This window comes from Bufo bufo, chromosome 10, assembly GCF_905171765.1.
Source record: "Bufo bufo chromosome 10, aBufBuf1.1, whole genome shotgun sequence".
NCBI lineage: Eukaryota > Metazoa > Chordata > Amphibia > Anura > Bufonidae > Bufo > Bufo bufo.
Window position 1 is genome coordinate 141,632,089 of NC_053398.1, and position 27,571 is coordinate 141,659,659.

The 27,571-nt window shown below is 50.5% G+C and overlaps 1 protein-coding gene across 2 annotated transcripts; it reads right to left on the reverse strand.

Annotated features, from left to right (window-relative positions):
• Positions 1-1,168: 1,168 nt before the first annotated feature.
• KARS1 (lysyl-tRNA synthetase 1) lies at positions 1,169-24,775 on the reverse strand. 2 transcript variants are annotated; one of them, XM_040409348.1, is made up of 15 exons: positions 24,653-24,762; positions 18,486-18,658; positions 17,434-17,551; positions 16,794-16,956; positions 15,049-15,142; positions 11,429-11,615; positions 7,387-7,512; positions 7,185-7,304; positions 6,945-7,107; positions 4,484-4,657; positions 4,215-4,300; positions 2,468-2,553; positions 2,239-2,365; positions 1,444-1,587; positions 1,169-1,361 (listed from the first exon to the last, which is right to left on the reverse strand). In XM_040409348.1, exons 2-15 carry the CDS (start codon positions 18,617-18,619, stop codon positions 1,284-1,286), a joined length of 1,800 nt encoding a protein of 599 aa, XP_040265282.1. In that variant the 5' UTR covers positions 18,620-18,658; positions 24,653-24,762; the 3' UTR covers positions 1,169-1,283. The 2 variants fall into 2 exon arrangements, with proteins under 2 accessions (XP_040265282.1, XP_040265284.1); XM_040409350.1 differs by lacking the exon at positions 18,486-18,658 and having other exon boundaries at positions 24,653-24,775.
• Between the last annotated feature and the right edge of the window lie 2,796 nt (positions 24,776-27,571).

The following is a 27,571-nucleotide window of genomic DNA, read 5'->3' on the forward strand; positions in this document are numbered from 1 at the left end:
TACTGAACTTTATGATGACTGGTCTTCCAATTTTATGGGACACAGACATTTAGCATTTTATTTTCCTGGATATTTTGGGTGCTTTGCTTCTATTATTTTTTTTGCACAGGAGAATAGGCTGCAATAAGGAAGTGAGCCATACTTACCTCTGCTTCTGCCGCCTGGGCACTGTTGTACTTGCACTGGCCTCTTTGGTGCACCACTGATTGGCTAGGGTGGTCACATGTTGTCGGTCACTGCTACAGCCAGGTAAGGAGAGCCCAGCTGCATTAGGCAAGTACCATTCAGCTTTCCAATTTTCTCATGGGGGCGCAGCCAATAGGATGGTGACTGGGACAACCCTCCCCATCATCGCGGGCGACAGTAGTGAGGCTCATCCCCATTGCCGCCTGCCTTCCACCCCAACACCGGATGTTTTTTCATCCGTGCACAGGGAGATGCAGCGGTGGTCGTGCGGGCACCAGGAGCGTCGCGGGTGCCAGGGACCAAGGTAAGTATATTGTATGTGAGGGGTCCGGCCATATGGGATCGGATAACCCCTTTTAATATTGCTGGCCTGTCATCAATCTAGATCATCAGTATCTCATCGCTTCAGGTCCATCTCCTGGCACCACCGTCGATCAGCTGTTTGAAGAGGCGGCGATCTGTCTTGGCCAGTGAGGTCACGCGGCGTATTTCCAGCTCGGTGCCATTCAAATGAATGCACCTGGGCTGCAATACCAAGCACAGCCACTATACAATGTAAGGCGCTGTGCTTGGTTTGCTGTAGAAGACTGCAGCAGTCATCGGAGCACTACAGCCAAACTGCTAATTGGCGGGGGTGCCGGAGGTCAGAGCCCCACTGATAGTGGCCTCTCTGTCTGACGAGTAAAACGTGTTTTTTTTTTGTTTATCCGAGGCTCCGCTCCTGAGCGTTTATACTTTTATGCAAATAAGGCCTTTGGTGCAATGAGGGTGTCACTATTGCTGTTGTTGCACCCAAGCCGCACTCCTATATGCGGCCTATATCAATGTAAACGGTTGGATAAGGAGGTCGCTGGTGACAGATTCCCTTTAAGATAGGCCATCGATATCAAACTCCCAGAAAAGCCCTTTAATTGGTTCTGATTTCACGTGCTCCTCGTGGTCTTCAGCGACCAGTGGGTTCAAACACTCTACAGGCTAAGACCACAGTTTATACAATTTATTTTTCAGTACAAAGCAGCAAAGAGCTGTAACGTGGCGTCGACAGAACCTCCGACGAGTACGTATCAAACATCTTAAAAGCAGACAGATCCCTAAAGTTACACCGACGTCCCGGACTCCTGACTTGGCTCCTTCTTGTTGTCTTCTGGCTTCATGGCTGGGAATAGAAGAACCTCCTAGAGAAATGGAAAGGCTGCTGTTAGAAGCACAGTGACCTCACTGGAGGTTACAATCACGTAACGGCCTCACGCGTCTTACCTTTATATTATTGGAGTCCGTAAGGAACATAGTCAGTCTGTCAATACCCATCCCCCAGCCAGCGGTAGGTGGCAGGCCATATTCCAGGGCAGTGCAGAAGTTGTCATCAATGAACATGGCCTCATCATCACCGGCAGCTTTGGCCTAGAGACACGAGAAAACGGTTAACGCGACCGATCTTACGCTTAGGGCAGCAAGATCTGATCATTCTGACATTTGCAGTAGCCTGGGCTATCAGGTTGGCATCATGGCACTGCTTACCGTCCTATGGCGGAATATGACAGCCCATTAGGTTGTCACCCATCTTTCTCAGATTCTTAAAGGGGTATTCCTATCTTTTAAAGTGATGTCATATTGCTACAATATGTCATACTTTATGATTAGTGGGGTTCTGACTTCTGTGACCTTCTTTCGATGTCCATATCGCTGGTTTAAAGCTGCGCCCCCCTTTCGGTTTCGACTAACCTCATGGGCACCTGGCCATGTAGTTGGGAACTGCAGTCGGCACTATTCACTTGAATGGGGCTGTGTTGGAGTTTACTGGGGTGCCACCGCGCAAGGGGACAAACAGTGACAGAACGCAGCGCTACGGTCGCTTTATTCTCAGGACCAGTGGGGGCCCCAGAGGTCAGACCCCCCCCCCCCCCCCACACTGATCATAAAATGGTGGCAAATCTTAGAGATAAGACAGAAATTTCACAAATTAAGTGTGGGAAGGACATGACTCCCAAACCGTAGGATATAGAGAATATAAGAATAACGGGTCCCACAGAGGTTCGCATAGTAGTAACTTACCTTAGCTTGGTCTTCAAAGAGCTCCTTCTGCCTGACGGGGTCGTTCATTTCAGTATATGCATTGCAGATCTCTTTCTTCATCACAAATAGCTCAAACCGTTCTGTCAGCCCCTTCTCAGATCGGTGCCTTGTGTGGAGATCACGAAAACAAAAAGTTACAAGTCCGTCTAATTTCATCATGTACGTAAAATGGTGCTGGGAGGACAGACCGTGACAGGTCAGGACTTACCATTTAGAAAGTGGACTCATGATTTGGGGATGGTCACAGATATAGGTCGGGTTAATGCAAGTTACTTCCAGGAACTCGCCAACAAGCTAGGGGGGAAAAAAAAACAAAAAACGCCATTCTCAGCGGAGTTCGCAATTATCTAAGGTTACATTCACATCTGCGTTCGGTAAATCCAGAAGAGGAGCAGACTATGGAATTTACTGCACTGTAGCCGGACACTACCGTGGCTGTGTCAGATCCCAGTTAACTATAGTGGGATCTGTCGGGTGTCCGGAAAGAATGCCGGCTTACTGCCAAAAAACATAATGCTGCATGCAGAGGCTGGCATTCATGCTGGAAACCAGTCGGAGCCCAATATAATGCAGAGGCTGGCATTCATGCTGGAAACCCGTCGGAGCCCAATATAATGCAGAGGCTGGCATTCATGCTGGAAACCTGTCGGAGCCCAATATAGTGCAGAGGCTGGCATTCATGCTGGAAACCTGCCGGAGCCCAATAAAATGCAGAGGTTGGCATTCATGCTGGAAACCCGTCGGAGCCCAATATAATGCAGAGGCTGGCATTCATGCTGGAAACCCGTCGGAGCCCAATATAATGCAGAGGCTGGCATTCATGCTGGAAACCCGTCGGAGCCCAATATAATGCAGAGGCTGGCATTCATGCTGGAAACCCGTCGGAGCCCAATATAGTGCAGAGGCTGGCATTCATGCTGGAAACCTGCCGGAGCCCAATAAAATGCAGAGGTTGGCATTCATGCTGGAAACCAGTCGGAGCCCAATATAATGCAGAGGCTGGCATTCATGCTGGAAACCCGTCGGAGCCCAATATAATGCAGAGGCTGGCATTCATGCTGGAAACCCGTCGGAGCCCAATATAATGCAGAGGCTGGCATTCATGCTGGAAACCCGTCGGAGCCCAATATAATGCAGAGGCTGGCATTCATGCTGGAAACCCGTCGGAGCCCAATATAGTGCAGAGGCTGGCATTCATGCTGGAAACCTGCCGGAGCCCAATAAAATGCAGAGGTTGGCATTCATGCTGGAAACCCGTCGGAGCCCAATATAATGCAGAGGTTGGCATTCATGCTGGAAACCCGTCGGAGCCCAATATAATGCAGAGGCTGGCATTCATGCTGGAAACCCGTCGGAGCCCAATATAATGCAGAGGCTGGCATTCATGCTGGAAACCCGTCGGAGCCCAATATAATGCAGAGGCTGGCATTCATGCTGGAAACCCGTCGGAGCCCAATATAGTGCAGAGGCTGGCATTCATGCTGGAAACCTGTCTGAGCCCAATATAATGCAGAGGCTGGCATTCATGCTGGAAACCCGTCGGAGCCCAATATAATGCAGAGGCTGGCATTCATGCTGGAAACCCGTCGGAGCCCAATATAATGCAGAGGCTGGCATTCATGCTGGAAACCTGTCGGAGCCCAATATAATGAGCAGGGCACTTGACAATGGCGGATACAGTAATTCTGGTAGTCTGCCCCTCTGCCGGAGCAGACTACTGCATTTACTATAAGGAGATGTGCACCTAGCCTAAGAAAAGCAGATAACAGCAGAGGGGACACAGCGGGGGGCTCAGCACCTGTACAATACATGGCAGAAAGAGCCTTTGGATCCACTAAGGCACCAAAATCACGTGTGTAGCTGATATTATTGCACCTCTTTAGACACGGCCCTGAGCGTCACTGCCCCTTTACAGATGTGAGATCCTACTATTCCTTGAACAATCCATCACATACCTTATCTAGAAGCCTTGCAGTGGTCCGAGGAGGAGGACATTCAACTCCTTTCTCCACAGCGATATCATCTAAGAACTTGCGGGTTTCTGATTTAGAGATAAAAATCCCCCCCAAAAATGACTTTCAGGAATCCAACAAGAACACAAACAATTTTCAGACTTTGAAGACAGATTTGGTCTTTAAGGATCCATTCAATTGCGGAACGGGTGCGGACCCATTCATTCTCTTAAGTGCTGGCATCTCCATACAATGCCGCCAGTTATCCTTACCCTCGGTGTCAAATTGGTCTGTTGGTGGCAGCTTCTTTCCTAGGACCTTTTCCAGCTCATGGACCATGCTGATTCTCCTGAACGGTGGAGTGAAGTCTATTTCTTGGGCTGGTCCTTCGGGACCTTCTGGGTGGTACGTCACTTTATAGGCTCCAGTGATGTGTTTAACCATGCCTGCAGGGACACAACGTAAAATAATTAGCGGGAAAGATTCATCTCTATAATCTGGCATACACAGGTGTCGTATCCGCGCGGTCGGCCCTCCAAAGCCAATCAATGTGGTAGGATTCTCCCATCATTATCAGAGAGGAATGCAAGAATCATGGAGTCGAGGGCCGTTTTGGGTGAAGTCAGAGTTGGTAGCAATGTACTAAGTTCAGCTTCCAGGCCATCAATATCAGATAGACGGGGACCCCAAACCCCACAGATCAGCTGCTTCAATGTAACCCCGGCACCAGAACTAATCCATTGTGTAGTGGACAGAGCTGGTAACTGCAGTGCCGCTGACCCATGGTGCGAACACAACTTTCCACAACTAGTGTTTGATAAAGGTCCCGGAAGGGACCGAAACGTCACATGTCCACACTTGAAGTTGCCTTGCATATGAAAACCAAATAAAAATAAGCACAGTATTTCAAAAACGCATCTTAAGCAATGCCTACGTTTATTTAATTGATTCTTATGCGATTGGGACCCCACGACTGGAGCACCCGAATAACAGGACACATGTGCCACATCTTTCACCAATTGCAGTGCTGCTGCTGCCATTCACTTCAATGGGGCTGCAGTAACCAGCTGGACAGCGCAATGTAATGTTGAACGGCTGATTGGCGGTATATTGTGTTTCAGACCCCAGAAGATCAGATACTGATGGGCCTATAAGAAGACGTAGCGGATGGGGCAAAGCCACTGCCAGACTCCTCTCAGTGCACAGGGTACAAGGGATCATCATCTTCCACAACATCGGCCATCTGGGGAGAGGCAGGAGGGCCAGTGCAAATTAGATGGTCTGCCAAAATGTCAGCAGGTTCAGCTGACACAGGTCTAAGGTGTATGGCCAGTCTCGTCAAGGCTGCTGCCCTTATAGTCAAAGGGTAACCAATTTTATTTAAAGCTATGTGACCTATAATTAGTAATTGTCATATGCTTTATGTTTTTTTTTCTGCATGGACAAAATAGGCCCCCAGGGTTCGGGATGGCTATAGCGCTTTGGAGTCTTTGGCTATAGCGCTTGAGCGCCGTGTACGGGTGTACTGCAGGAACAGGGTCCGCAGTGAGCGCTGTGCTGGCGGCAGGGGCACACATTGCGGCTCCACTCAGCTGAAGCCTGGCATAGCACATTAACACAGGGTCTTCTGCACAGTCCGGAGCAATCAGTGCCCGTGGATGCCTGACTGCGCGGGCACAACCCATGTACATTGTGGATGGTCACCGGGCTAGGATCAGAAGTGCGTGCAACCTAATTAGACTGGGGAGCGCAGCGCTGGCCCGGTAGGGAAAATTTTAATAATCAATCAATGCAACAGTTCACATCAAGGAGGCAAGATGAAATACATAAAGAAATTCTTGGATAACTTCCTCCCTGGCTGTGACGCTCTCTGCTGACATCGGACCGCGCTACAGCCACGGAGAAGGAGACGCAGACAAACTAGTAAGCGATCTCACATCCCTGCACTATGCCCTACACGACCCACGAAAGGGTTTCATAATACCAGATCAGTGAAGGTTTGACTCCGCTGATCAGATGCTTGAAGAGGCCACAGCTTTCGGGCGAGCGCTGTCCCCTGCACACCGTCTACACTGGACAGGTCATCAATATCCTGAAACTGGATTACCCCTTTAAGGGTTGTTTCACACGAGCGAGTCCCATTGCGGCAATCAGGCTCCTTGTGCGAGCGTGATCCTCCGTTCTAGACTTATACCGATTTATAATGCGGTGTGTCTCCATATTTCTACGGAATCATATTGACAGCGTTAGGTCACCGATTCTGTATCAGTAACGTCAAGCAGAGACACACAGCATTATAAATCCGTATAATACCGAGCGATCCTGCAAGTCTAGGATAGGGGATCACGCACACATACGGAGCGCAATTCCCACAATGGACTTGCTCATGTGAAACAGCCGTAACCCCTCCACTGCCCTACACCACGGACATTATTTCCTGATCTGCCCCAGATCCCAGGGATGTTACCATAAACCTATTAATTAATCCTAGAGGATTATGGCCTACAGCCGTGATGGCTAACCTCTGGCACCTCAGCTGTGGTAAAACTACAACTCCCAAGATGCACACTCGCTTGGCTGTTCTCAGAACCCCATAGAAATGAATGGCGCATGCTGGGAGTCGTAGTTTCACCACAGCCGGCTTACAGCAATATTGATTTGCCTTGGTTTCCCCATTGCCCAGCTCCTAACGTCTCCACTCACCAGCTCATGTATATAATGTGCATTACATACCCGACAGCAGCTTCTCCGTGATCTCCATGAGGTCGTTATAGTCGGCATAGGCCATGTAGAATTCACAGGTCGTGAACTCGGGATTGTGCGTCAAGTCGATTCCTTCATTTCTGAACTGTCTGCCCACCTCATAGACACGGTCAATGCCGCCGACCACCAGCATCTGAATAAATGCACTGGTTAGCAGCTACAATCCATGGCGTTTCACCGCAAGTCATAAGGCAAGAAGGAGACCGTTACCTTGTGATACAGCTCGGGGGCAATTCTCATGTACAGGTCCATGTCCAGCTCGTTGTGATGGGTGATGAACGGTTTGGCTACAGCCCCTCCAGGGATAATATTCATCATTGGAGTCTCAATCTGTCAATAGATGTAGCGACTAAATATTACGTTGCGTCTCCGGACAAACGTCATCTATACAGATCACTGAGAGTTTAGTTACCTCAAGGAATCCCAAATCATCCAAAAACCTGCGCAGGTAAGTGATAATTTTCGCTCTGACAATAAACTTCTGCCGTACGTAGTCATTGAGAATGAGGTCGAGATAACGCTGGCGGAATCTGGTCTCCTGCAAAATAGAAGAAGATGAAGAATAATGAGGCTTATGGGGAAAAAAACACAACAGCTCTGCAGTCAAGAAACCATGGTCCGCGCCCAGGAGAGGTCACCCGCCAAGTGAATGGCTGCAACGGTCACGTTCTCAAACCCTGGCAGGTCACTGACAATATAACACGCAGGTATACGGAAAGTCACTGCTGAAGCCAATCACTGTCCTCAGTGGTAGTCAGCTGAGGACAGTGACTGTGGCTGCAGCGGTCACGTGCTGCGTCTCAGCACATCACCGCTGAAGTTTTTTGCTTGGAGGACGGGAAGAGTATAACATTGCTTTTTAATTATTTTAAGTCATTTTAGGGCTCATCACAGATTTATAATTATCGGACAACCCCTTAAAGATGGCGCCGTTGACTTCTGTCAATTTGACACGAATCAAAATCAGCTCTTTCATAGGTTTTTGAAAAGTTGGGTGCTAAAAAGTGTGGCCCTGACCGCTGCTTCTCCAGAGCTCGTGATTCAGCTTTCCTAGACTTCTGAATGGCGGTCTACTTGTGCATCCGAATCTTCTGTGGTAAAAGGAAGGAGGCATATCTCAGGGGCCACAACTAACACTGGCCGTGTTCACACTTCATGTTCGCCATATGCACTAGAAAACTCGTGGAGCACGTGTCGAATATATACACAAGTCCCCTGCTGCAGTGTGAAAGAATTAAAAAATAAAAGTAAAAAAAAAAACATCAGCAAGGCCTCCTAAGGACACCAGACTAAGGCATCGTTCACATTTCCACGTCAGTGTCACGTCTAGGGCTGAGACGATTACTCGATTAAATAGAGTAATTCGACACAAAAAAAAATCGAAGATTCGTTTGTGTCATGTGACCACGGAGCGGGAGTGAAGCGCTTGCTATTACTCCCACTCAGTGGTCTCCCGCTGCGCTTGGAATACTTACCTTTCCAGCAGGCGGCCTCCGGACACTTCACAGTACGTCCATGGCCCCGCGCTGCTCTGACGTACAGACGCCATGACCTGACGCACTGTGCGACGTCAGGCGTAGAGCAGCGCAGAACTATGGAGTGTCGGCAGCGCCCCTGCTGGAAAGGTAAGTTGTTGAAACCGAGGGGGTGGGGCGCGACTAAGGCCGGGCGCCTGGAGTGCACAGCGTCATAGCAACCAGTGACGCTGTGCAATCCGGGTGTCAGGAGGAGCATGGGGGAAGAGCTGATGGCACTGGGGTGGGGGATGAGCTGATGGCACTGGGGTGGGGGATGAGCTGATGGCACTGGGGTGGGGGATGAGCTGATGGCACTGGGGTGGGGGATGAGCTGATGGCACTGGGGTGGGGGATGAGCTGATGGCACTGGGGTGGGGGATGAGCTGATGGCACTGGGGTGGGGGATGAGCTGATGGCACTGGGGTGGGGGATGAGCTGATGGCACTGGGGTGGGGGATGAGCTGATGGCACTGGGGTGGGGGATGAGCTGATGGCACTGGGGTGGGGGATGAGCTGATGGCACTGGGGTGGGGGATGAGCTGATGGCACTGGGGTGGGGGATGAGCTGATGGCACTGGGGTGGGGGATGAGCTGATGGCACTGGGGTGGGGGATGAGCTGATGGCACTGGGGTGGGGGATGGGCTGATGGCACTGGGGTGGGGGATGGGCTGATGGCACTGGGGTGGGGGATGGGCTGATGGCACTGGGGTGGGGGATGAGCTGATGGCACTGGGGTGGGGGATGAGCTGATGGCACTGGGGTGGGGGATGAGCTGATGGCACTGGGGTGGGGGATGAGCTGATGGCACTGGGGTGGGGGATGAGCTGATGGCACTGGGGTGGGGGATGAGCTGATGGCACTGGGGTGGGGGATGAGCTGATGGCACTGGGGTGGGGGATGAGCTGATGGCACTGGGTTGGGGGATGAGCTGATGGCACTGGGTTGGGGGATGAGCTGATGGCACTGGGGTGGGGGATGAGCTGATGGCACTGGGGTGGGGGATGAGCTGATGGCACTGGGGTGGGGGATGAGCTGATGGCACTGGGGTGGGGGATGAGCTGATGGCACTGGGGGAGTGGAGCTGATGGCACTGGGGTGGGGGATGAGCTGATGGCACTGGGGTGGGGGATGAGCTGATGGCACTGGGGTGGGGGATGAGCTGATGGCACTGGGGTGGGGGATGAGCTGATGGCACTGGGGTGGGGGATGAGCTGATGGCACTGGGGGGGGGGATGAGCTGATGGCACTGGGGTGGGGGATGAGCTGATGGCACTGGGGTGGGGGATGAGCTGATGGCACTGGGGTGGGGGATGAGCTGATGGCACTGGGGTGGGGGATGAGCTGATGGCACTGGGGTGGGGGATGAGCTGATGGCACTGGGGTGGGGGATGAGCTGATGGCACTGGGGTGGGGGGTGAGCTGATGGCACTGGGGGGGGGGATGAGCTGATGGCACTGGGGTGGGGGATGAGCTGATGGCACTGGGGTGGGGGATGAGCTGATGGCACTGGGGTGGGGGATGAGCTGATGGCACTGGGGTGGGGGATGAGCTGATGGCACTGGGGTGGGGGATGAGCTGATGGCACTGGGGTGGGGGATGAGCTGATGGCACTGGGGTGGGGGATGAGCTGATGGCACTGGGGTGGGGGATGAGCTGATGGCACTGGGGTGGGGGATGAGCTGATGGCACTGGGGTGGGGGATGAGCTGATGGCACTGGGGTGGGGGATGAGCTGATGGCACTGGGGTGCGGGATGAGCTGATGGCACTGGGGTGGGGGATGAGCTGATGGCACTGGGGTGGGGGATGAGCTGATGGCACTGGGGTGGGGGATGAGCTGATGGCACTGGGGTGGGGGATGAGCTGATGGCACTGGGGTGGGGGATGAGCTGATGGCACTGGGGTGGGGGATGAGCTGATGGCACTGGGGTGGGGGATGAGCTGATGGCACTGGGGTGGGGGATGAGCTGATGGCACTGGGGTGGGGGATGAGCTGATGGCACTGGGGGGAAGTGATGCACTTGGGCTGATCACACAGGGGGAACAAAGGGTGTTGGGGACTAATGGCAGGGGGTCTGATGAGTTTTTATAAAGGAAAACAGTCTATTATTTTTTACTTATTAGATTACTCGATTACTAAAATAATCGTTCACTGCAGCCCTAGTCACGTCCGTGAAAAAAAAAAGCGTACACGTTTCATCCGTGAAGATGCCAGTGAAGGACATGTGGTTGGTCCGTGTGTCAGTTTTTACCATCCGTGTGTCATCCGTAATTCACTGACGTTGCTGAGCTGAAAATTCATTTCCAAAGAATCTCCTATTAGTCTTCAGTGAAAAACTGACGCAACACGGACGCGTGCCAGTGAATTTCACAGACCCATAGACTTCTATGGGCGTGCTTGTTCCGCATTACGGATCAAAGTAGTGCATGGCCCCAGGATTTTTTTCCCTGACCCGCGGACAGTAAAAAAATATACTGAAATGTGAACAGACACATTTGAAGCAATGGGTACGTGTGCCGTCTGCAGAAAGTGAAAAACGGAAATGTGAACGAGGCCTAAAACTTGTTGGCCTGGTGTAGAGCACTGAGCGGAGCCAACATCTCTCTTTTTCTAGTGTCAGCCTCCTAACGGGAGGGATTGTACACTGCATGCATCAGGTGGTATACTACTTTTTTGGGGCTGTAAATGGGTGACGTACGCCTTCATGTGCCTTACATGGAAGTAAAAGAAAAAAAATGCAGTTCTGCATTGTACACCAGATTCTAATGCAAATCAATTCGCGTTGATGCCAACAGCAACCAATCAAATTCCATCTTTCATTTGGTCTGTGAAGATTAGAAAGCGGGAGCAGATATTCGACCGGTCGCCATAGATATCACTGCCCCGATCACGCAGAACTAGCGCCAGGATCTGATCTTCCGGATGCGTCTCCTTTACCTTGTCTTTCAAACCAAAGTGCAGATGCGGTAACATGTGTAGACAAGGGGACAGAAGGGTCATTTCCTGGGGGATGATGCTCAGTTCTCCCTTTTTAGTTTTGCCGGGGTTTCCTTTCACTCCAATAATGTCTCCGCGTCGCAACTTGTTGTTTACCGCAAAGAATTCTTCCTCGGATTTGTAAAATCTGCAGTTAGAAAAACAATATTAATGATAGTTGTTACCTTTCAGCTCATATGTAACACTGCATTTCTCTAATGATCGCCTTACATTCTGTACTGGGGCGGGTTGATTTCAGATCCTAAAAAGAATGGAGGACGATGCTATGAGGATTTTCCCATGAACCGTGTCCTGAAAGGCTGTTAGAAGGATTTCCGAGACGTAAATATTTGCAATCATCTGCCGGACATCACGTCCAGGGCCTTTGTGCAGCTCAGTCCCATTCAAGCAAATGGGGCTGCGCTGCAGTACCAGGCAAAGCCACTATACAATGTATGGCGCTGTGCCTGGTATATTAAAGAGGTGGTAGTAGCACTGTGGGGCCTTCAAACAGCTGATCTGTGGGGGACCCCCAACAGTCAGATATTGATGAACTAACCCGAGGATAGGTCATCGATGTGTTAGTCAAGAAAAATCCCTTACCGGACGGACAGGTCCAGGTCTTTCCTCTTAGAACCATACTTCATTGCATCTTCTCAACCCAGATAGTGTCTAAGTATGACCTATTGTTCTTTATGTAGGTTATAAAAATGTAAAACCCTAATAAAACGAGATTTTGTGAAACTCGCCTGTAAAATCTGTTTCTCGCTTGATTCATTGGGGGACACAGACCATGGTATAGCTGCTTGCTGCCACTAGGAGGCGACACTAGGCTGAAAACGGTTAGCCCCTCCCCCGCCAGCTATACCCCCTCCCCCGGTCAGGAGAGAGCCCTCAGTTTGTGCAAAAGCAGTAGGAGAAGCAGAAGGATATTACCACGTCAACAAACGGGGGTGGGTGCTGTTTCCCCCAACGAATCAAGCGAGAAACAGATTTTATAGGTGAGCTTCACAAAATCTCGTTTTCTCGCTTATATCATTGGGGGACACAGACCATGGGACGTCCCAAAGCAGTCCCTGGGGAGGGAACACAAAACAGAGTGAAGAAGGTAGAGAACCTCATGACAGTTATCACACCGCGGCCAGGCGGCCCAGAGCGGCGTCCGCAGAAGAGAGAGCGTGAACCCTGTGAAACTTAGTAAAAGTGTGGAGGGAAGACCAGGTCGCGGCTTTACACAACTGAACCGCCGACGGCGTCCCAGACCTTCAACCAGACCTCCCTGCGCTGCGTGACCGAGAGGGCCGAAATCCACGCAAAGAGAGTGCTGACGTCCAATGAGGCCTCACAGAAAAATGTTGTCGCCTGGGACATCTGGAGGATGAAGTTTAGGGTGTCTGCAGAGGCATCCTGCTCCGCGAGGTCCTGATGATGGCGCTGCAACCACACCGAAAGCGCCCTGGCTACCTAGACCGAGGCGAATGCGGGCCGCAGACCTGTGCCCGCCAGAGAGAATCTGGCTTTGGAAAGAGAGTCCAAACGCCTGTATTACGGAGTCCTGTAGGGAGGACCCGTCCAGAACCGGCTCCGAAGGGGAGGAGGAGGGACTGGGCTGGTTTGGTGGAGGTGGATGATCCTGTCCCGAGGCAAGGCAAGAGTCACAGGAGCCTGTAACCAATAGTGGCAAGCAGCAGACCTTACAGGATCCCAGTGGGACCTGAGGTGTCGCTTTAGATTTTTGGGGGGCCCCAGGTCTTAAGCATGATGGCGGCAATCCCGGAGTCAGGGTCTCCTACAGCTTTGCGGAACACTATCTGTCTTACCGTGACCTGTGAGGAGCTGGAGTAGCATTCAAGCGTAGAGCGGCACTGAGGCAAAGCGGAAGCCCCGGAGCTGGCGCAATAGGCTCCGCCCCCGTCACAGATCGCGGTAAAAAAATTGCGCAGGAACTATGACAAAAGGCAGACTCCGAAAATGGCGCCCACCGCCAGAATGCAGGGAACAAGAAGGAATCCCTCAATCCCTCCTACCTCTCAACCAGCCGGCCCTCCCAGATCCACAGGTAAGCCTTAAAGAACCGTGTCACAGTGTGAGCACGGGGGGAGGGGGAGCTGCAGGAGAGCCGGTGTTACTTATCTGAGTCCTGCAGTCTTCACCCTCTGTACCGGACCAGCAGGGGGTCACCTCTTCAGTCGTCTGGCACAAGGAGTGGCAGTGCACTGGATAGAGGGCAGGACTAGGTGACCCCGGATCTGGTAGGCCACCGGAGCTGCAGGTCGAGCCTGGTTCCACTTATCTTCTGGGGGGAAAGGGAGGTAGCCGGGGACGGCCATTCGACCCCAGCGCCCACTCCACTGAGAGACCAGGGACGCACCATGCGACCCTGCGTCCTCTGTTTAGAAAAAACTACAGGGACAACCCTGCAGAAGCAGGAGTGTCACCTCCTTATCCGACACTAAGCTAAAACTGAGGTCCTCCTGTTGGAGCATGGGGTATAGCCAGTGGAAGAGGAGCTGTTTTTTATTATTTGCATAGTGTATCCTCCTAGTATTGGCCTAAGCTATACCCATGGTCTGTGTCCCCCAATAGAATGGGCGAGAAAGGAGATGTGTTACTATTTGGTTTTACTTGGTGACACATTACCTTTAAGGATCACTATGCAGAGACGTGGCTGTGCACGTGTAGCCACCAGCTCTCAGCATGCACATCCACGTTGGGATACACTTAACACAAGGTGGCGCCATACTATGTAACTAAGGCCTCTTTCACACTTGCGTTGTCCGGATCCGGCGTGTACTCCACTTGCCGGAATTACACGCCGGATCCGGAAAAACGCAAGTGTACTGAAAGCATTTGAAGACGGAACCGTCTTCCAAATGCGTTCAGTGTTACTATGGCACCCAGGACGCTATTAAAGTCCTGGTTGCCATAGTAGGAGCGGGGAGCGGGGGAGCGGTATACTTACAGTCCGTGCGGCTCCCGGGGCGCTCCAGAATGACGTCAGAGCGCCCCATGCGCATGGATGACGTGATCCATGTGATCACATGATCCATGCGCTTGGGGCGCCCTGACGTCACTCTGGAGCGCCCGGGGAGCCGCACGGACGGTAAGTACACTGCTCCCCCGCTCCCCGCTACACTTTACCATGGCTGCCAGGACTTTAGCGTCCCGGCAGCCATGGTAACCACTCTGAAAAAGCTAAATGTCGGCTCCGGCAATGCGCCGAAACGACGTTTAGCTTAAGGCCGGATCCGGATCAATGCCTTTCAATGGGCATTAATTCCGGATCCGGCCTTGCGGCAAGTGTTCCGGATTTTTGGCCGGAGCAAAAAGCGCAGCATGCTGCGGTATTTTCTCCGGCCAAAAAACGTTCCGTTCCGGAACTGAAGACATCCTGATGCATCCTGAACGGATTTCTCTCCATTCAGAATGCATTAGGATAATCCTGATCAGGATTCTTCCGGCATAGAGCCCCGACGACGGAACTCTATGCCGGAAGACAAGAACGCAAGTGTGAAAGAGCCCTAAACCTCAATCTCTTGCTTTAGAAAATAAGTCTAAACCTAGAAATACTTAGAACTTACTTAGAGTTGGCCATAACCTGCAGCTTCATGCCTTCCCCACGGAGGTCATAAAAGATCAGTTTGGCCCCCGAGATACGTTTGGCATGGATTCTGCCTAAAATGGGAATAAAAAGCCACAAACCAGTGAGAAAATGTTTTCTAAAATATTGGTTAAAACTCAGACTTTTACTAACTAAAGCCCTATTGATTTGCCCCTTTGAAGCATGTTAAAGGGGACCTCGCACGTCAGCAAGTGGAATGTATAATGTAGAGAAAGTTAATACAAGGCACTTACTAAATGTATTGTGATTCTTCATATTTCTTCCTTTGCTGGCTGGATTAATTTTTCCATCACATTATACACTGCTCGTTTCCAGGGGTTATGACCACCCTGCAATCCATCAGCGGTGGCCGTGCTTGCACAGTATAGGAAAACGTGTCAGCCTCTCTGGTGGCCGGGACCCTGGGAGTGAGCACAGACCAGCGCTTTTTCTTACAGAGTACAAGCACGACCACCGCTCCTGGATTGCAGGGTGGTCTAAACCATGGAAACGAGCAGTGTATAATGTGATGGAAAAAAATGAATCCAGCCAGCAAAGGAAGCAATATGGAGAATCCCAATACATTAGTAAGTGCCTTGTATTAACTTACACTATATAATAAATGCTATTTGCTGAAGTGAGAGGACCCCGTTAAGGGACAAGGATGGGGGGAGGACACATAGGGAGTTCAATCCTTATTATGAACCTACATGACAAAACTTTCTGTGCATTATCAATGATGGACCAGGGCGGAGTGGGGGCACACAGGCTTAGCACTGCACATGTAATAATTCTGGAGCATCTTTTCTTACTGTTTCTATGTTGTGCAATTTGTCTATTATTCCTACTAGAAGTTTAGGAATGAATTGCCAGAAGTCTGCAATAAAAGTCCATTTTGGGAGTTAACAGTTGAGGGGTGTCCCTGCACAGTCTGCTCCTATCTGATCAGTGCTGCCAGTGTCCGAGTGTGCAGGGACACACCGCCAACTGATGAAACTCTACTGCAGACTGCCGGCAATTCATTCCTAAACTTCTAGTAGGCTTAATAGAGGAATGGCACTACAGAGTTATATAGAAAAAGATGCTCTGGCTTTGTTATTACTCAGGGAATGCAGGTTAAGTGTCAGGTTCTCGTTAAGGCCTCTTCCACACGACAGTATGTATTTTGCGGCCCGCTAAAAATACGGATGACATCCGTGTGCATTCCGTATTTTGCAAAACAGACGGCCCTTAATAGAACAGTACTATCCTTGTCCGTAATGTACTATTTTTTTGCGGAACGGAAATGGAATGCACACAGACTACCTTCCTTTATTTTTTAAATGAATGGTTCCGTATACGGAAAGAACGGACACGGAAAGAAAATACGTTTGTGTGCAAGAGGCCTAAAGGGGCTGTTCTGCCTAGGAGCGGAAAATCCCAATGGTCGAAACCGGTTGCCAGTTAAAAAAAAAACACGACCCACTAAACTCTGAGCCGTCCCACTGTTCCCACATTGCTGCTCCCTTCCTGGCCACTTTCAGTCCCCACCAGAAGTGGCTGGGGACCGCAAGAGCAAAGGACAAGTGAGCGGTTAGTTTTGACCACTGGGGTTGTCGACAACTAGGTCAGACTAAATAGTTTAGTCTTCAGGCTCTACGGTTTTATTCTTGATGAGCAAAACTGTCCAAAAAAAAAAAAAAAATCTTGTTCACGTCAATGGAAAAAGACAAAGAGTAAACTCACCAGCTACAGTGACGACTTCCTCCGAATGGTCGCCGACCTGAAGGCCGTTGTATTTCTCGATGAATTCGGTGAGAGACATTTGAACATGGAACTTGTGTGGATAGGGGTCGTCCTTGGTGCCTTTCAGCTGCTGGATGGCTTGAGTTCGGATTTTGTAATATTGCTGGAAGAAGGGAAAAGTGAAGGAAAAAGTTGAGAAACTCAGTATTCACCTCCCTGACAACATCCAGGTCCACGGATTACCGCCGTCATGCCTCATATGTACTCGCTGTAGTACAGGAATCTACAAATGGTCAGCACGGCCATATCGCTACGTGGACAGGGCGCCCTAAGAGAATCAAGATCGGAACCTACCCCTCGGGAACCCCTGAAATGAACGGGGCAGTAGGTGGTGCAGGTGTACCGCCGCTCCATTCATCGCTGAGCGCTGTACCCCGACACTCCCATAGAGATGAATAGGGTGGCAGTACAAATGCTTGACCGGCCATTCCATTCGTATCAGGAGGCCCAAGGGGTACTGGGTTTCCGTTCTCATGATTGGTGGAGGGAAGGGCAGGGGTAGGACACCCACCGATCTGATACTTTTCCTAAAGGGGATAACTTGTGACAACCGAATATCCCTTAAAGCTCAGGAACTCACATTGGGATCAAGACTTTCCTCGTCCACAACCTCCGCTTCCGCTTTCTCATTCTGATCTTTCTGCTTTGCTTCCTTCTCGGCCGCCTTCTTCTCGGCTTTCATTCGCCGTTTCAGCTCACTGGAAATGACATCAGAAGGAGAGACAGGACATTAAGCAGTTTTCCATCTTTTACCATCCAGCGAGCATATCACGTCTTAGGTACGGTACGTTCACACTTGCGGCAGAGGATTCCGGCAGGCAGTTCTGTTGCCAGATCCGTCAAGACGCATGCAAACTGATGGCATTTGGCAGACGGATAAGGATCCCGATCTGTATGACAAATGCATTGAAATGCCGGATCCATCTCTCCGGTGTCATCCGGAAAAACAGATCCGGCATTTATTTTTTTCACATTATTTGCAGTCTGAGCGAATGCCAGATCTGTTTTGCCTGAACACTCGGGGGCCTGATCCGGCATTAATGCATGTCAATGGGAAAAAAATGCCGGACCAGGCATTCCAGCAAGTGTTCCGGAATTTTGGACGGAGATAAAACCGCAGCATGCTGCGATATTATCTCCGTCCTGAAAAGTGAAAAAGACCGAACTGAAGACGTCCTGAACGGATCGCTCTCCATTCAGAATGCATTAGGATAAAACTGATCAGTTCTGTTCCGGCATTGAGCCCCTAGGACGGAACTCAACACCGGAAAAGAAAAAACGCTAGTGTGAAAGTACCCTATCCAAATTGAAACTGCTATTGAAGACATATGGCGGAGAATTGCCACACTAGCAATTACGGGGGTAGTTTTTAATGGCTCAAAATCCCAGTGTCCCCCGTCCGTCCCCCTAAAATCATATAGAAAGCAGAAAACTAGGGCAGCCTGCAGACTGGATCCTACTGTAAATTACAATGAGAGTAACAGAATCGTATTAAGGACCTGCCTTTTAAGCAATGGCTCGATATACGGCCGAAGTCTCGTATAGCAGCTGAAGAGCATTTTACACAATTGCCAGGCAGGAGGTTCATGAAGAAAAAAGTTGGTGAGGCGCAAAGAAACAGGAGGCACCAACCTTTTTTTCCCATGAAGTGCCTGGTCCTTGTAGAGAGGAGAGAAAGTAGAGAGATGCTTTCCAAGGATATTCTCCTTAAGTGCTCTGGGCGCCCATACCGGGCTCCTAAACAGCCTGAGGAGAGCCTGCGCCATGGCAGCACATCGCTCCTAACCCCCAAGGTGCGTTACCACCTAACAGGAAGACAACAAGGCGGAAGACATTATACATGAGCAAAGCATGGACGTACAACCACACAGCACCCGCCCCATGTCACCCGGCGCTTCAGCAACCTCCGTCCACTCTGGACTCCCAACATTCACTTATATGGGAGAAAAGCTGAGCAAATGTGCATGCTGGGAGTTGTAGCTTCACAACCACTAGAGCGTCTAAGGTTGCAGGTCCCCCCCTGGTCTAGATAAATCCCATGCAAGTATTACAGGGGGATATTAAAAGATAGATGCAGATATGGGGCCCCTATAGGACAACATGAGTTTTCTACTAAGGGACTCAACCAGACGGGTCTGGATGCATGGCGCGGGCGTGTCCCTTCAGTCTCCAATGAGACCATCAGGAGGTATGTAAGGCAACAGGTCTCAGAAAAGTCCCACGACTAAAGGTATTTGTGCAACTTGTTGATTTGGCGGTAGAAGTTGCACGCAACTTGCATCACAGTCTATGATGGCGAAGTTGCATCCAACAGCGCCGAATTTCCTGCAACTGCTGAGACGCAGGGCGCACGGCGACAGCATTGACAGTCATTAGACTCAATGCCACGAGACACGTCATCTAGGACTGGGGCTATACGCGTCACTTTTCTTGCAACATGAAATTGCATCTAGTGATGGTCAATGGTGTCGCAACATTTTTTGCGGAACTACAGTCCCAAAGAATCCAGACCTGATGGATTTTGTGCTGCACGTGACTTTGACTTTCGTATACGACATGCGCCTCGCCTGCAGCTTTGCTGTGGCTTTTGGTTGTCTTTTTGCAGACAAACCACTGCTCTAAAATAATCGCACGACGGCAAGTTAAGACTTATCTGCACGTCGCAGAAAATATTCTACATTTTTCAAACCGGCCCCTGGATCTGAACACTTTTGTAATTGCCAGTAATTAAAAATGTATTATAGCTACTGAGCTATTCACTGAAACCTGTCTACAGCGCCACCTGCTGTTTGCTCTTTTTCTAAATTCTTTGTCCAGCGCACTGAGGTGGACGCACACGCTCATTTCCATCCTTCAAGTGCCACCAGCTACGACAGACAAGTACATACCCCCCCTGAGAAATGGCAGCCTGCCCCGCCGGAGCTTCCAGCTTGAAACAGATCTAGCAGAGCAAATGGAGCAATGAATGAGGAGACCTCTGGACCCATGGGAGGTACAGCGCTGGTCCTAGCTTTGTTAGGCCTCCTGCACACGACCGTAGGTGTCCCGTTGCCGTACTGCGGATCCGCAATACAAGGGCACCGTTCCGTGTGCATTCCGCATCACGGAAGCGGACCCGTTCACTTCAATGGGTCCGCAAATCCGGAGATGCGGGGCGCAACCACTACGGAGTGCTTCCGTGGGGTTCCGTCCCGCAAAAAAGATAGAACATGTCCTATCTTTTTGCAGGACTGCCGGATCGCGGACCCATTAAAGTGACTAGGTTCGCGATCCGCTGCGGCTGCCCCGCGGTCGGTGTTCGTGCATTGAGGCCCGCATTTTGCGTTCATGTGCAGGAGGCCTTAGAAAGAGGTTGTCATGTCCTATATGATATCCGATTTCTATTTATTACATTAATCATAAGATCACCCCTTTAACCTGCGCGTCTCAGAAGTCTTTGGCGTCCGTGAGATGGGTTAATCTAGGGCAGTGGTCACACTACTAGATGAATTACCACCCATCAGTATGCCTGGGCAACAACAACAGGGCACGCCAGGAAGGGGCACAGGCCGCTGATCCTCAGCAGTGATCCCAGTGCTCAAACATCTATCCTGTAAGCCCAGTGCATACCAGCAATGGTTTATAGTCCAAGAAAATCCCTGTCAACTACATGAATGCACACGACGGCTGGAAAATATTTTGCCGTCTGGTAACCGGTCAGTTTTATCAGTTTACATCTAGAACATCTAATATTCGGCTTATCTGCAGACGACTGGAAAACAGAAGTGAAACTTCTCCCGCACTTATGGGAGTAACCCAGCGCTCCGAGATGACATGAAATCACATGGCCCCTTCTGTACTTTGCCGAAAAAAAAAAATATTTTTTTTTTAAATTAGTTAAAGGGGTTATCCGAGTTAGGGACTCTGTCACCACTTTCTAACCCCCCCTTTTAAAAAAATTGTTCTCTCCATGGCGCCCTTGTGATTACAAAGGTGTTGTTATAACATAAATTCGCCGTCTCGTTTTGATAAAAATACCCTTTATCTAACCTGTCAATCTTGTGGATAAGGTGCCCAGGGCGTTTCTGAAGGTCTGAAGCTGCCGCCCACCGCCGCCGCCGTTGGTGCCCAGCTCCTCCCCTGATCCTTTCAGCGCCGCCTGAATGTAAAGAAATCCGCCTCCGGCTCTCGCTCAGTGCCCCCTCCTCCTTTTCAAAGATCCTGCGCGTGCGCACAGGCCTGTGCCTGATGCGTCCGTGCGGACATTTAGAATCAGCCTCATTGAGCGAAGTGCGCATGCGCGCACTTCGCTCAACCTCCTCATAAGACGAGCACTGCAGCCAGCCACTCAGAGCCTGCCAAGCGCTGTATGGAGCCGCAGGCTCTGAGTGGCTGGCTGCAGTGCTCGTCTTATGAGGAGGTTGAGCGAAGTGCGCGCATGCGCACTTCGCTCAATGAGGCTGATTCTAAATGTCCGCACAGGCGCATCAGGCACAGGCCTGTGCGCACGCGCAGGATCTTTGAAAAGGAGGAGGGGGCACTGAGCGAGAGCCGGAGGCGGATTTCTTTACATTCAGGCGCCGCTGAAAGGATCAGGGGAGGAGCTGGGCACCAACGGCGGCGGCGGCGGGCGGCAGCTTCAGACCTTCAGAAACGCCCTGGGCACCTTATCCACAAGATTGACAGGTTAGATAAAAGGTATTTTTATCAAAACGAGACGGCGAATTTATGTTATAACAACACCTTTGTAATCACAGGGGCGCCATGGAGAGAACAATACTTTTAAAAGGGGGGGTTAGAAAGTGGTGACAGAGTCCCTTTAACCTTATCTTTATGGCTTTATTTCTCCTATACCTTAGTTTTCCTAAATCACTTCCTGTACCTATCTTGTGCCGTTTCTCTGCTACACTAAACAGTCATGTGACCGCCCACGTCATCAGCTGTGACGTTCCGTTGACATGGAGCTCTCTGCTTGTTGGAGTGACTAAGCCATGTCAACGGAACGTCATCAGCCTTGGCCACGCCCCCACCTCTCTGCATTACAGTCCGTGCGGCTGTGAGTTGATCGCGCATGCGCGATCCTCAGGCTACTTTCACACTAGCGTTCGGAGCTGGTCCGTCTGATGTTTCATCAGACGGATCCGCTCCTATAATGCAAACGCTTGCATCCGTTCAGAACGGATCCGTTTGCATAACTGTTTATTTCAGATCAGATTTTTCACTTCGGAAAACTCAGATCCGACAGTATATTCTAAACACAGAAGCGTTCCCATGGTGATGGGGACGCTTCAAGTTAGAATATACTGAGAACTGTGTACATGACTGCCCCCTGCTGCCTGGCAGATGCTGCCAGGCAGCAGGGGGCAGACACCCCCCCCCCCCCCCCCCTCCTGTATTTAACTTATTGGTGGCCAGTGCGGCCCCCCCTCCCTCCCCAGTATTAATTGTAACCAGTGCGGCCCCCCTCCCTCTATATTCATCGGTGGCCAGTGCAGATATTAAATATGACCAGTGCGGTCTCCCCTCCCTCCCCAGTATTAAATATGAGCAGTGCGGTCTCCCCCTCCCTCCCTCCCCAGTATTAAATATGAGCAGTGCGGTCTCCCCCTCTCTCCCTCCCCAGTATTAAATATGACCAGTGCGGTCTCCCCCTCTCTCCCTCCCCAGTATTAAATATGAGCAGTGCGGTCTCCCCCTCCCTCCCTCCCCAGTATTAAATATGAGCAGTGTGGTCTCCCCCTCCCTCCCTCCCCAGTATTAAATATGAGCAGTGTGGTCTCCCCCTCCCTCCCTCCCCAGTATTAAATATGAGCAGTGTGGTCTCCCCCTCCCTCCCTCCCCAGTATTAAATATGAGCAGTGTGGTCTCCCCCTCCCTCCCTCCCCAGTATTAAATATGAGCAGTGCGGTCTCCCCCTCCCTCCCTCCCCAGTATTAAATATGAGCAGTGCGGTCTCCCCCTCCCTCCCTCCCCAGTATTAAATATGAGCAGTGCGGTCTCCCCCTCCCTCCCTCCCCAGTATTAAATATGACCAGTGCGGTCTCCCCCTCCCTCCCCAGTATTAAATATGACCAGTGCGGTCTCCCCCTCCCTCCCCAGTATTAAATATGAGCAGTGCGGCCTCCCCCTCCCTCTATTCATTGGTGGCCAGTGCGGATTCAAAGTATTGTGATCAGTGCGGCCTCTCCTCTCGACCCCCCCCCCCCCCATCATTGGTGGCAGCGGAGAGTACCGATCGGAGTCCCAGTTTAAATCGCTGGGGCTCCGATCGGTTACCATGGCAGCCAAGACGCTATTGCAGTACGCTAGTGTGAAAGTAGCCTAACTGCGGCTAATAGCTCAACCCCTCCCACAAATATAACAGATCAACCCCTCCCACAAATATAACAGATCAACCCCTCCCACAAATATAACAGATCAACCCCTCCCACAAATATTCATGAGGGAGAGATGAGTCATTGTTGTTACTGCTGCATGTAAACACAGCAATAACAGAACCTGGAAAAGGTGTAAGGATCGTTCTTTTTTTTAAAAATCAAGCTTGACTAATGTATATGTATATCCTGATTAATTTTGTTAGGTTTTATTTTTTTTCCCATAACTCGGATAACCCCTTTAATCTTGTTGGCGCACAACTCAGGGGACACTACTGCGTTTTTAACCCCTTAGCGACAATTATTTTAGCCTTTAAGGACCAATAATATTTCCCTCTTTGTGTTCCAGCAGTCATGACGTTTTTATTTTTTCTTCTAAATATTTTTTAATTTTTATTTTGCGGGATTAGTTGTATTTTTTTTTTTTTTTTTTTTTAGGAACCCTTTTGGGGTATATATAGTTTTTATATTTTTACATTATTTTGTTGAATTTATTTACAGCGTTCACTTAGGTCAGGGATGCGGCCCTCCCAGCATGCCTTAATAGCTGTCAGACTGTCCAGGCATGCTGGGAATTGTAGTGCATCCCTGCGCTAGGCAGTAAAAAAAATAACAATCTGATTATGTGGGTCAGTACGACGATGATAATCTCACATTTCTATATATTTTGACTATTTTTTCTCTCCTCCTGTCAGCTCTGCAGCTGCTCCCCTTCTTCCTCCTCCTAACTGAGGGGGGGCAGCTGTTTGAGACCCTCATATCTCAGGTTTGGTAGCAGCTAGAGACGTGTATTGTTTGAAAGCTGACATTCCAAGCCTTCATACAATACTAGAATGACAGCAACATCCTCAGTACATGGGAAGATATCGCTGTTAGAAATCGGGATGCAGTGAATGCAGCTGAAAAGCAGGTTTTACCGGCGATTCTTCCCGACTCGATTTCTAACACGGATATCGCCTGTTTAGCCTGGACTTTAACTGTCATTTTGGTCTTGTACAAAAGCAGCCCCTCCACTTCAGCCTCCATATGGATTATACTAATTATATTGTCTCATAGATTTTGCATTTAATGTGAGAAAATCTGCACAACATGAAAAAACAAAAAAATCCCATCAGGACCAAACTCTTGCCTCATCCTTATAAATCTAGATCCTCTGTCCAGACATTTTTTTTGTGAAAGTCTAGAACCCCTCTCTGCCAGTTACATCAGCCAAACCCGCCGCCTCCTTGGGAGTTGTAGTCTTCTTTTAACTCTTTCCCGTTACAGCCTATACTCGGATATCCCTTAAAAAACTACAACCCCCAGAATCCCTCACGGTACAACTCAGGCATGGAAGCGGAGTGCAGATGCACATGTTCCTCAGAAAAAGGATCCCCGAGCCGCTCCCTACAGGGACCGGGCCTCGCATCTATCCCGCCGCCCTCTAAACGGCGCCCAATTGCTCACTTCTTGCTCAGTTTCGACTCGCAGTCCCCGGGAGCGGCTGCCTCAACGTCCGCCATGTTCTCCGGCCGGTAAAGAGAAAGCACTCTGCGCAGCCGCTAAAACTACTTCCGCCCACAGGTCTTTGTAAGGGGTGGAGCTTGGTGACGTGGCAGCGTTCGATTGGCTCCTCGAGTGTCATGCCTTATGTGGTGGTTCCTGGATGTTGGACTTGGAACTGTAGCTGGTGCTGTAGTCACAGTGATGACTGTCACACACATAGTGTATTGCAGGCAGTTACATCATATAGTATTATTGCTATAAACATTTATCAGGGATTCATAATCTACTTTGTACCTCGCGTGCTTGTGAGTGCGAGTGCAAAAAATACTCTTAAAGGGGTGTTCCACTTTTATTTATTTACCCTCCTGTAATACTTAACAGGGCTTCATTCGATGTCTGTGACAGGAACACCCCAGTGCCCTAGATACTGAATAGAGCAGGAGGGCTCCTTCTTGACCCCCACCTCGTTCACACTGATCCTGGGGCCTCCATTTTGGTGATCTGTGGTCCGTGGACCAGTGGCAGAGTGCCCACTGACAGCCTCTGCTTCATGCCATACAGGTTCCTCTAGGCTCCTTGTGTATGGAGATGTTTTTCCAGTGGAGGCCTCATGCACTCTCTTTGAAGGCAAATTATGCCCCTTCCCCCCAAATGTCGATCATTTTGATAAGAATTGAACTCTAACTGAATGTGGCTTAAATAAGTGTTTATGAGGTCGGGAGATCGGAGATAAGAGAGACACGTGAGCCGTCAGATGACGGGATTCAAGCCATAATTAACCATTGCGCCATATTATTGACAGTTAGAGCTGAATTCACATCAAACTGATAAGAATGTAGCTTAAAGGGGTTCTGCATTTTTTTTAAAACTGATAATCAAATCCTCTGGATAGATCATCAGCATCTGACCGGTGGGGGTCCGACACCCGGGACCCCTGCCGATCAGCTGTTTGAGAAGGCAGAGGTGCTGGCAGCAGCGCCGCGGCCTTCTCGCTGTTTACCGCAGGCCCAGTGACGTCACGACTAGTTCCCTTTAGAATACCTGCGTGCTGCGGCTAAGTACCGTATTTTTCGCTTTATAAGATGCACTTTTTTTTCCCCAAAAGTGGGGGGAAAATGTCCGTGCGTCTTATAAAACGAATACTAGAGAGCGCTTCCATTATGGAAGCGCTCACTAGTATGTATTAGGAGCGGGGAGCGAAGCGCCGCAAGCGCAGGTAATATTTATCCTCCCTCGTCTGCGCCGCGGCTCCTCTTCAGCTGTCGCGCTCCCATCTTTCTGGCCTGCGCTGCACAGTCCTGACCCTGTACAGCGCCAGGACGCAGTGCGCGCACTATAACCTGACGCTGCACGCAGTCATGTGACAGCGCGGCGCAGGCCGGGAAGGTCGGAGCGCGACAGCTGAAGAGGAGCCGCGGCGCAGGACAGGTAAGATGATTTTTTATTTTAGTCTGATCTGAGATCTGATGGGCTATTCTGAGGTCTGGGGGTACTGATGGGCTAATCAAAGGTCTGGGGGTACTGATGGGCTAATCTGAGGTCTGGGGGTACTGATGGGCTAATCTGAGGTCTGGGGGTACTGATGGGCTATTCTGAGGTCTGGGGGTACTGATGGGCTATTCTGAGGTCTGGGGGTACTGATGGGCCAATCTGAGGTCTGGGGGTACTGATGGGCCAATCTGAGGTCTGGGGGTACTGATGGGCCAATCTCAGGTCTGGGGGTACTGATGGGCTAATCTGAGGTCTGGGGGTACTGATGGGCTATTCTGAGGTCTGGGGGTACTGATGGGCTATTCTGAGGTCTGGGGGTACTGATTGGCTATTCTGAGGTCTGGGGGTACTGATGGGCTATTCTGAGGTCTGGGGGTACTGATGGGCTATTCTGAGGTCTGGGGGTACTGATGGGCTAATCTCAGGTCTGGGGGTACTGATGGGCTATTCTGAGGTCTGGGGGTACTGATGGGCTAATCTGAGGTCTGGGGGTACTGATGGGCTATTCTGAGGTCTGGGGGTACTGATGGGCTAATCTGAGGTCTGGGGGTACTGATGGGCTAATCTGAGGTCTGGGGGTACTGATGGGCTAATCTGAGGTCTGGGGGTACTGATGGGCCAATCTGAGGTCTGGGGGTACTGATGGGCCAATCTGAGGTCTGGGGGTACTGATGGGCCAATCTGAGGTCTGGGGGTACTGATGGGCTAATCTGAGGTCTGGGGGTACTGATGGGCTAATCTGAGGTCTGGGGGTTACTGATGGGCTAATCTCAGGTCTGGGGGTACTGATGGGCTAATCTGAGGTCTGGGGGTACTGATGGGCTAATCTGAGGTCTGGGGGTACTGATGGGCTATTCTGAGGTCTGGGGGTACTGATGGGCTATTCTGAGGTCTGGGGGTACTGATTGGCTATTCTGAGGTCTAGGGGTACTGATGGGCCAATCTGAGGTCTGGGGGTACTGATGGGCTAATCTCAGGTCTGGGGGTACTGATGGGCTAATCTGAGGTCTGGGGGGTACTGATGGGCTAATCTGAGGTCTGGGGGGTACTGATGGGCTAATCTGAGGTCTGGGGGTACTGATGGGCTAATCTGAGGTCTGGGGGTTACTGATGGGCTAATCTCAGGTCTGGGGGTACTGATGGGCTAATCTCAGGTCTGGGGGTACTGATGGGCTAATCTCAGGTCTGGGGGTACTGATGGGCTAATCTCAGGTCTGGGGGTACTGATGGGCTAATCTGGGGTTTTATAAGGCTCTGAGTGGGCTGATATGAGGTCTGATGAAAAATATTTTTTCCTATTTTTCTACTCTAAAATCTGGGGTGCGTCTTATCATCGGGTGCGTCTTATAAAGCGAAAAATGCGGTAATTCACAGAGCGGTGCGGGTGTG

Coding starts and splice junctions, on each gene's coding strand:
- KARS1 (XM_040409348.1), bottom strand. CDS start 18,619: ATGGCGCAGGCTCTCCTCAGGCTGTTTAGGAGCCCGGTATGGGCGCCC. Junction 15,143..16,793: donor GGAAGTCGTCACTGTAGCTG/GTGAGTTTACTC, acceptor TTCCCATTTTAG/GCAGAATCCATGCCAAACGT. Junction 4,658..6,944: donor CACGGAGAAGCTGCTGTCGG/GTATGTAATGCA, acceptor GTGTCCCTGCAG/GCATGGTTAAACACATCACT.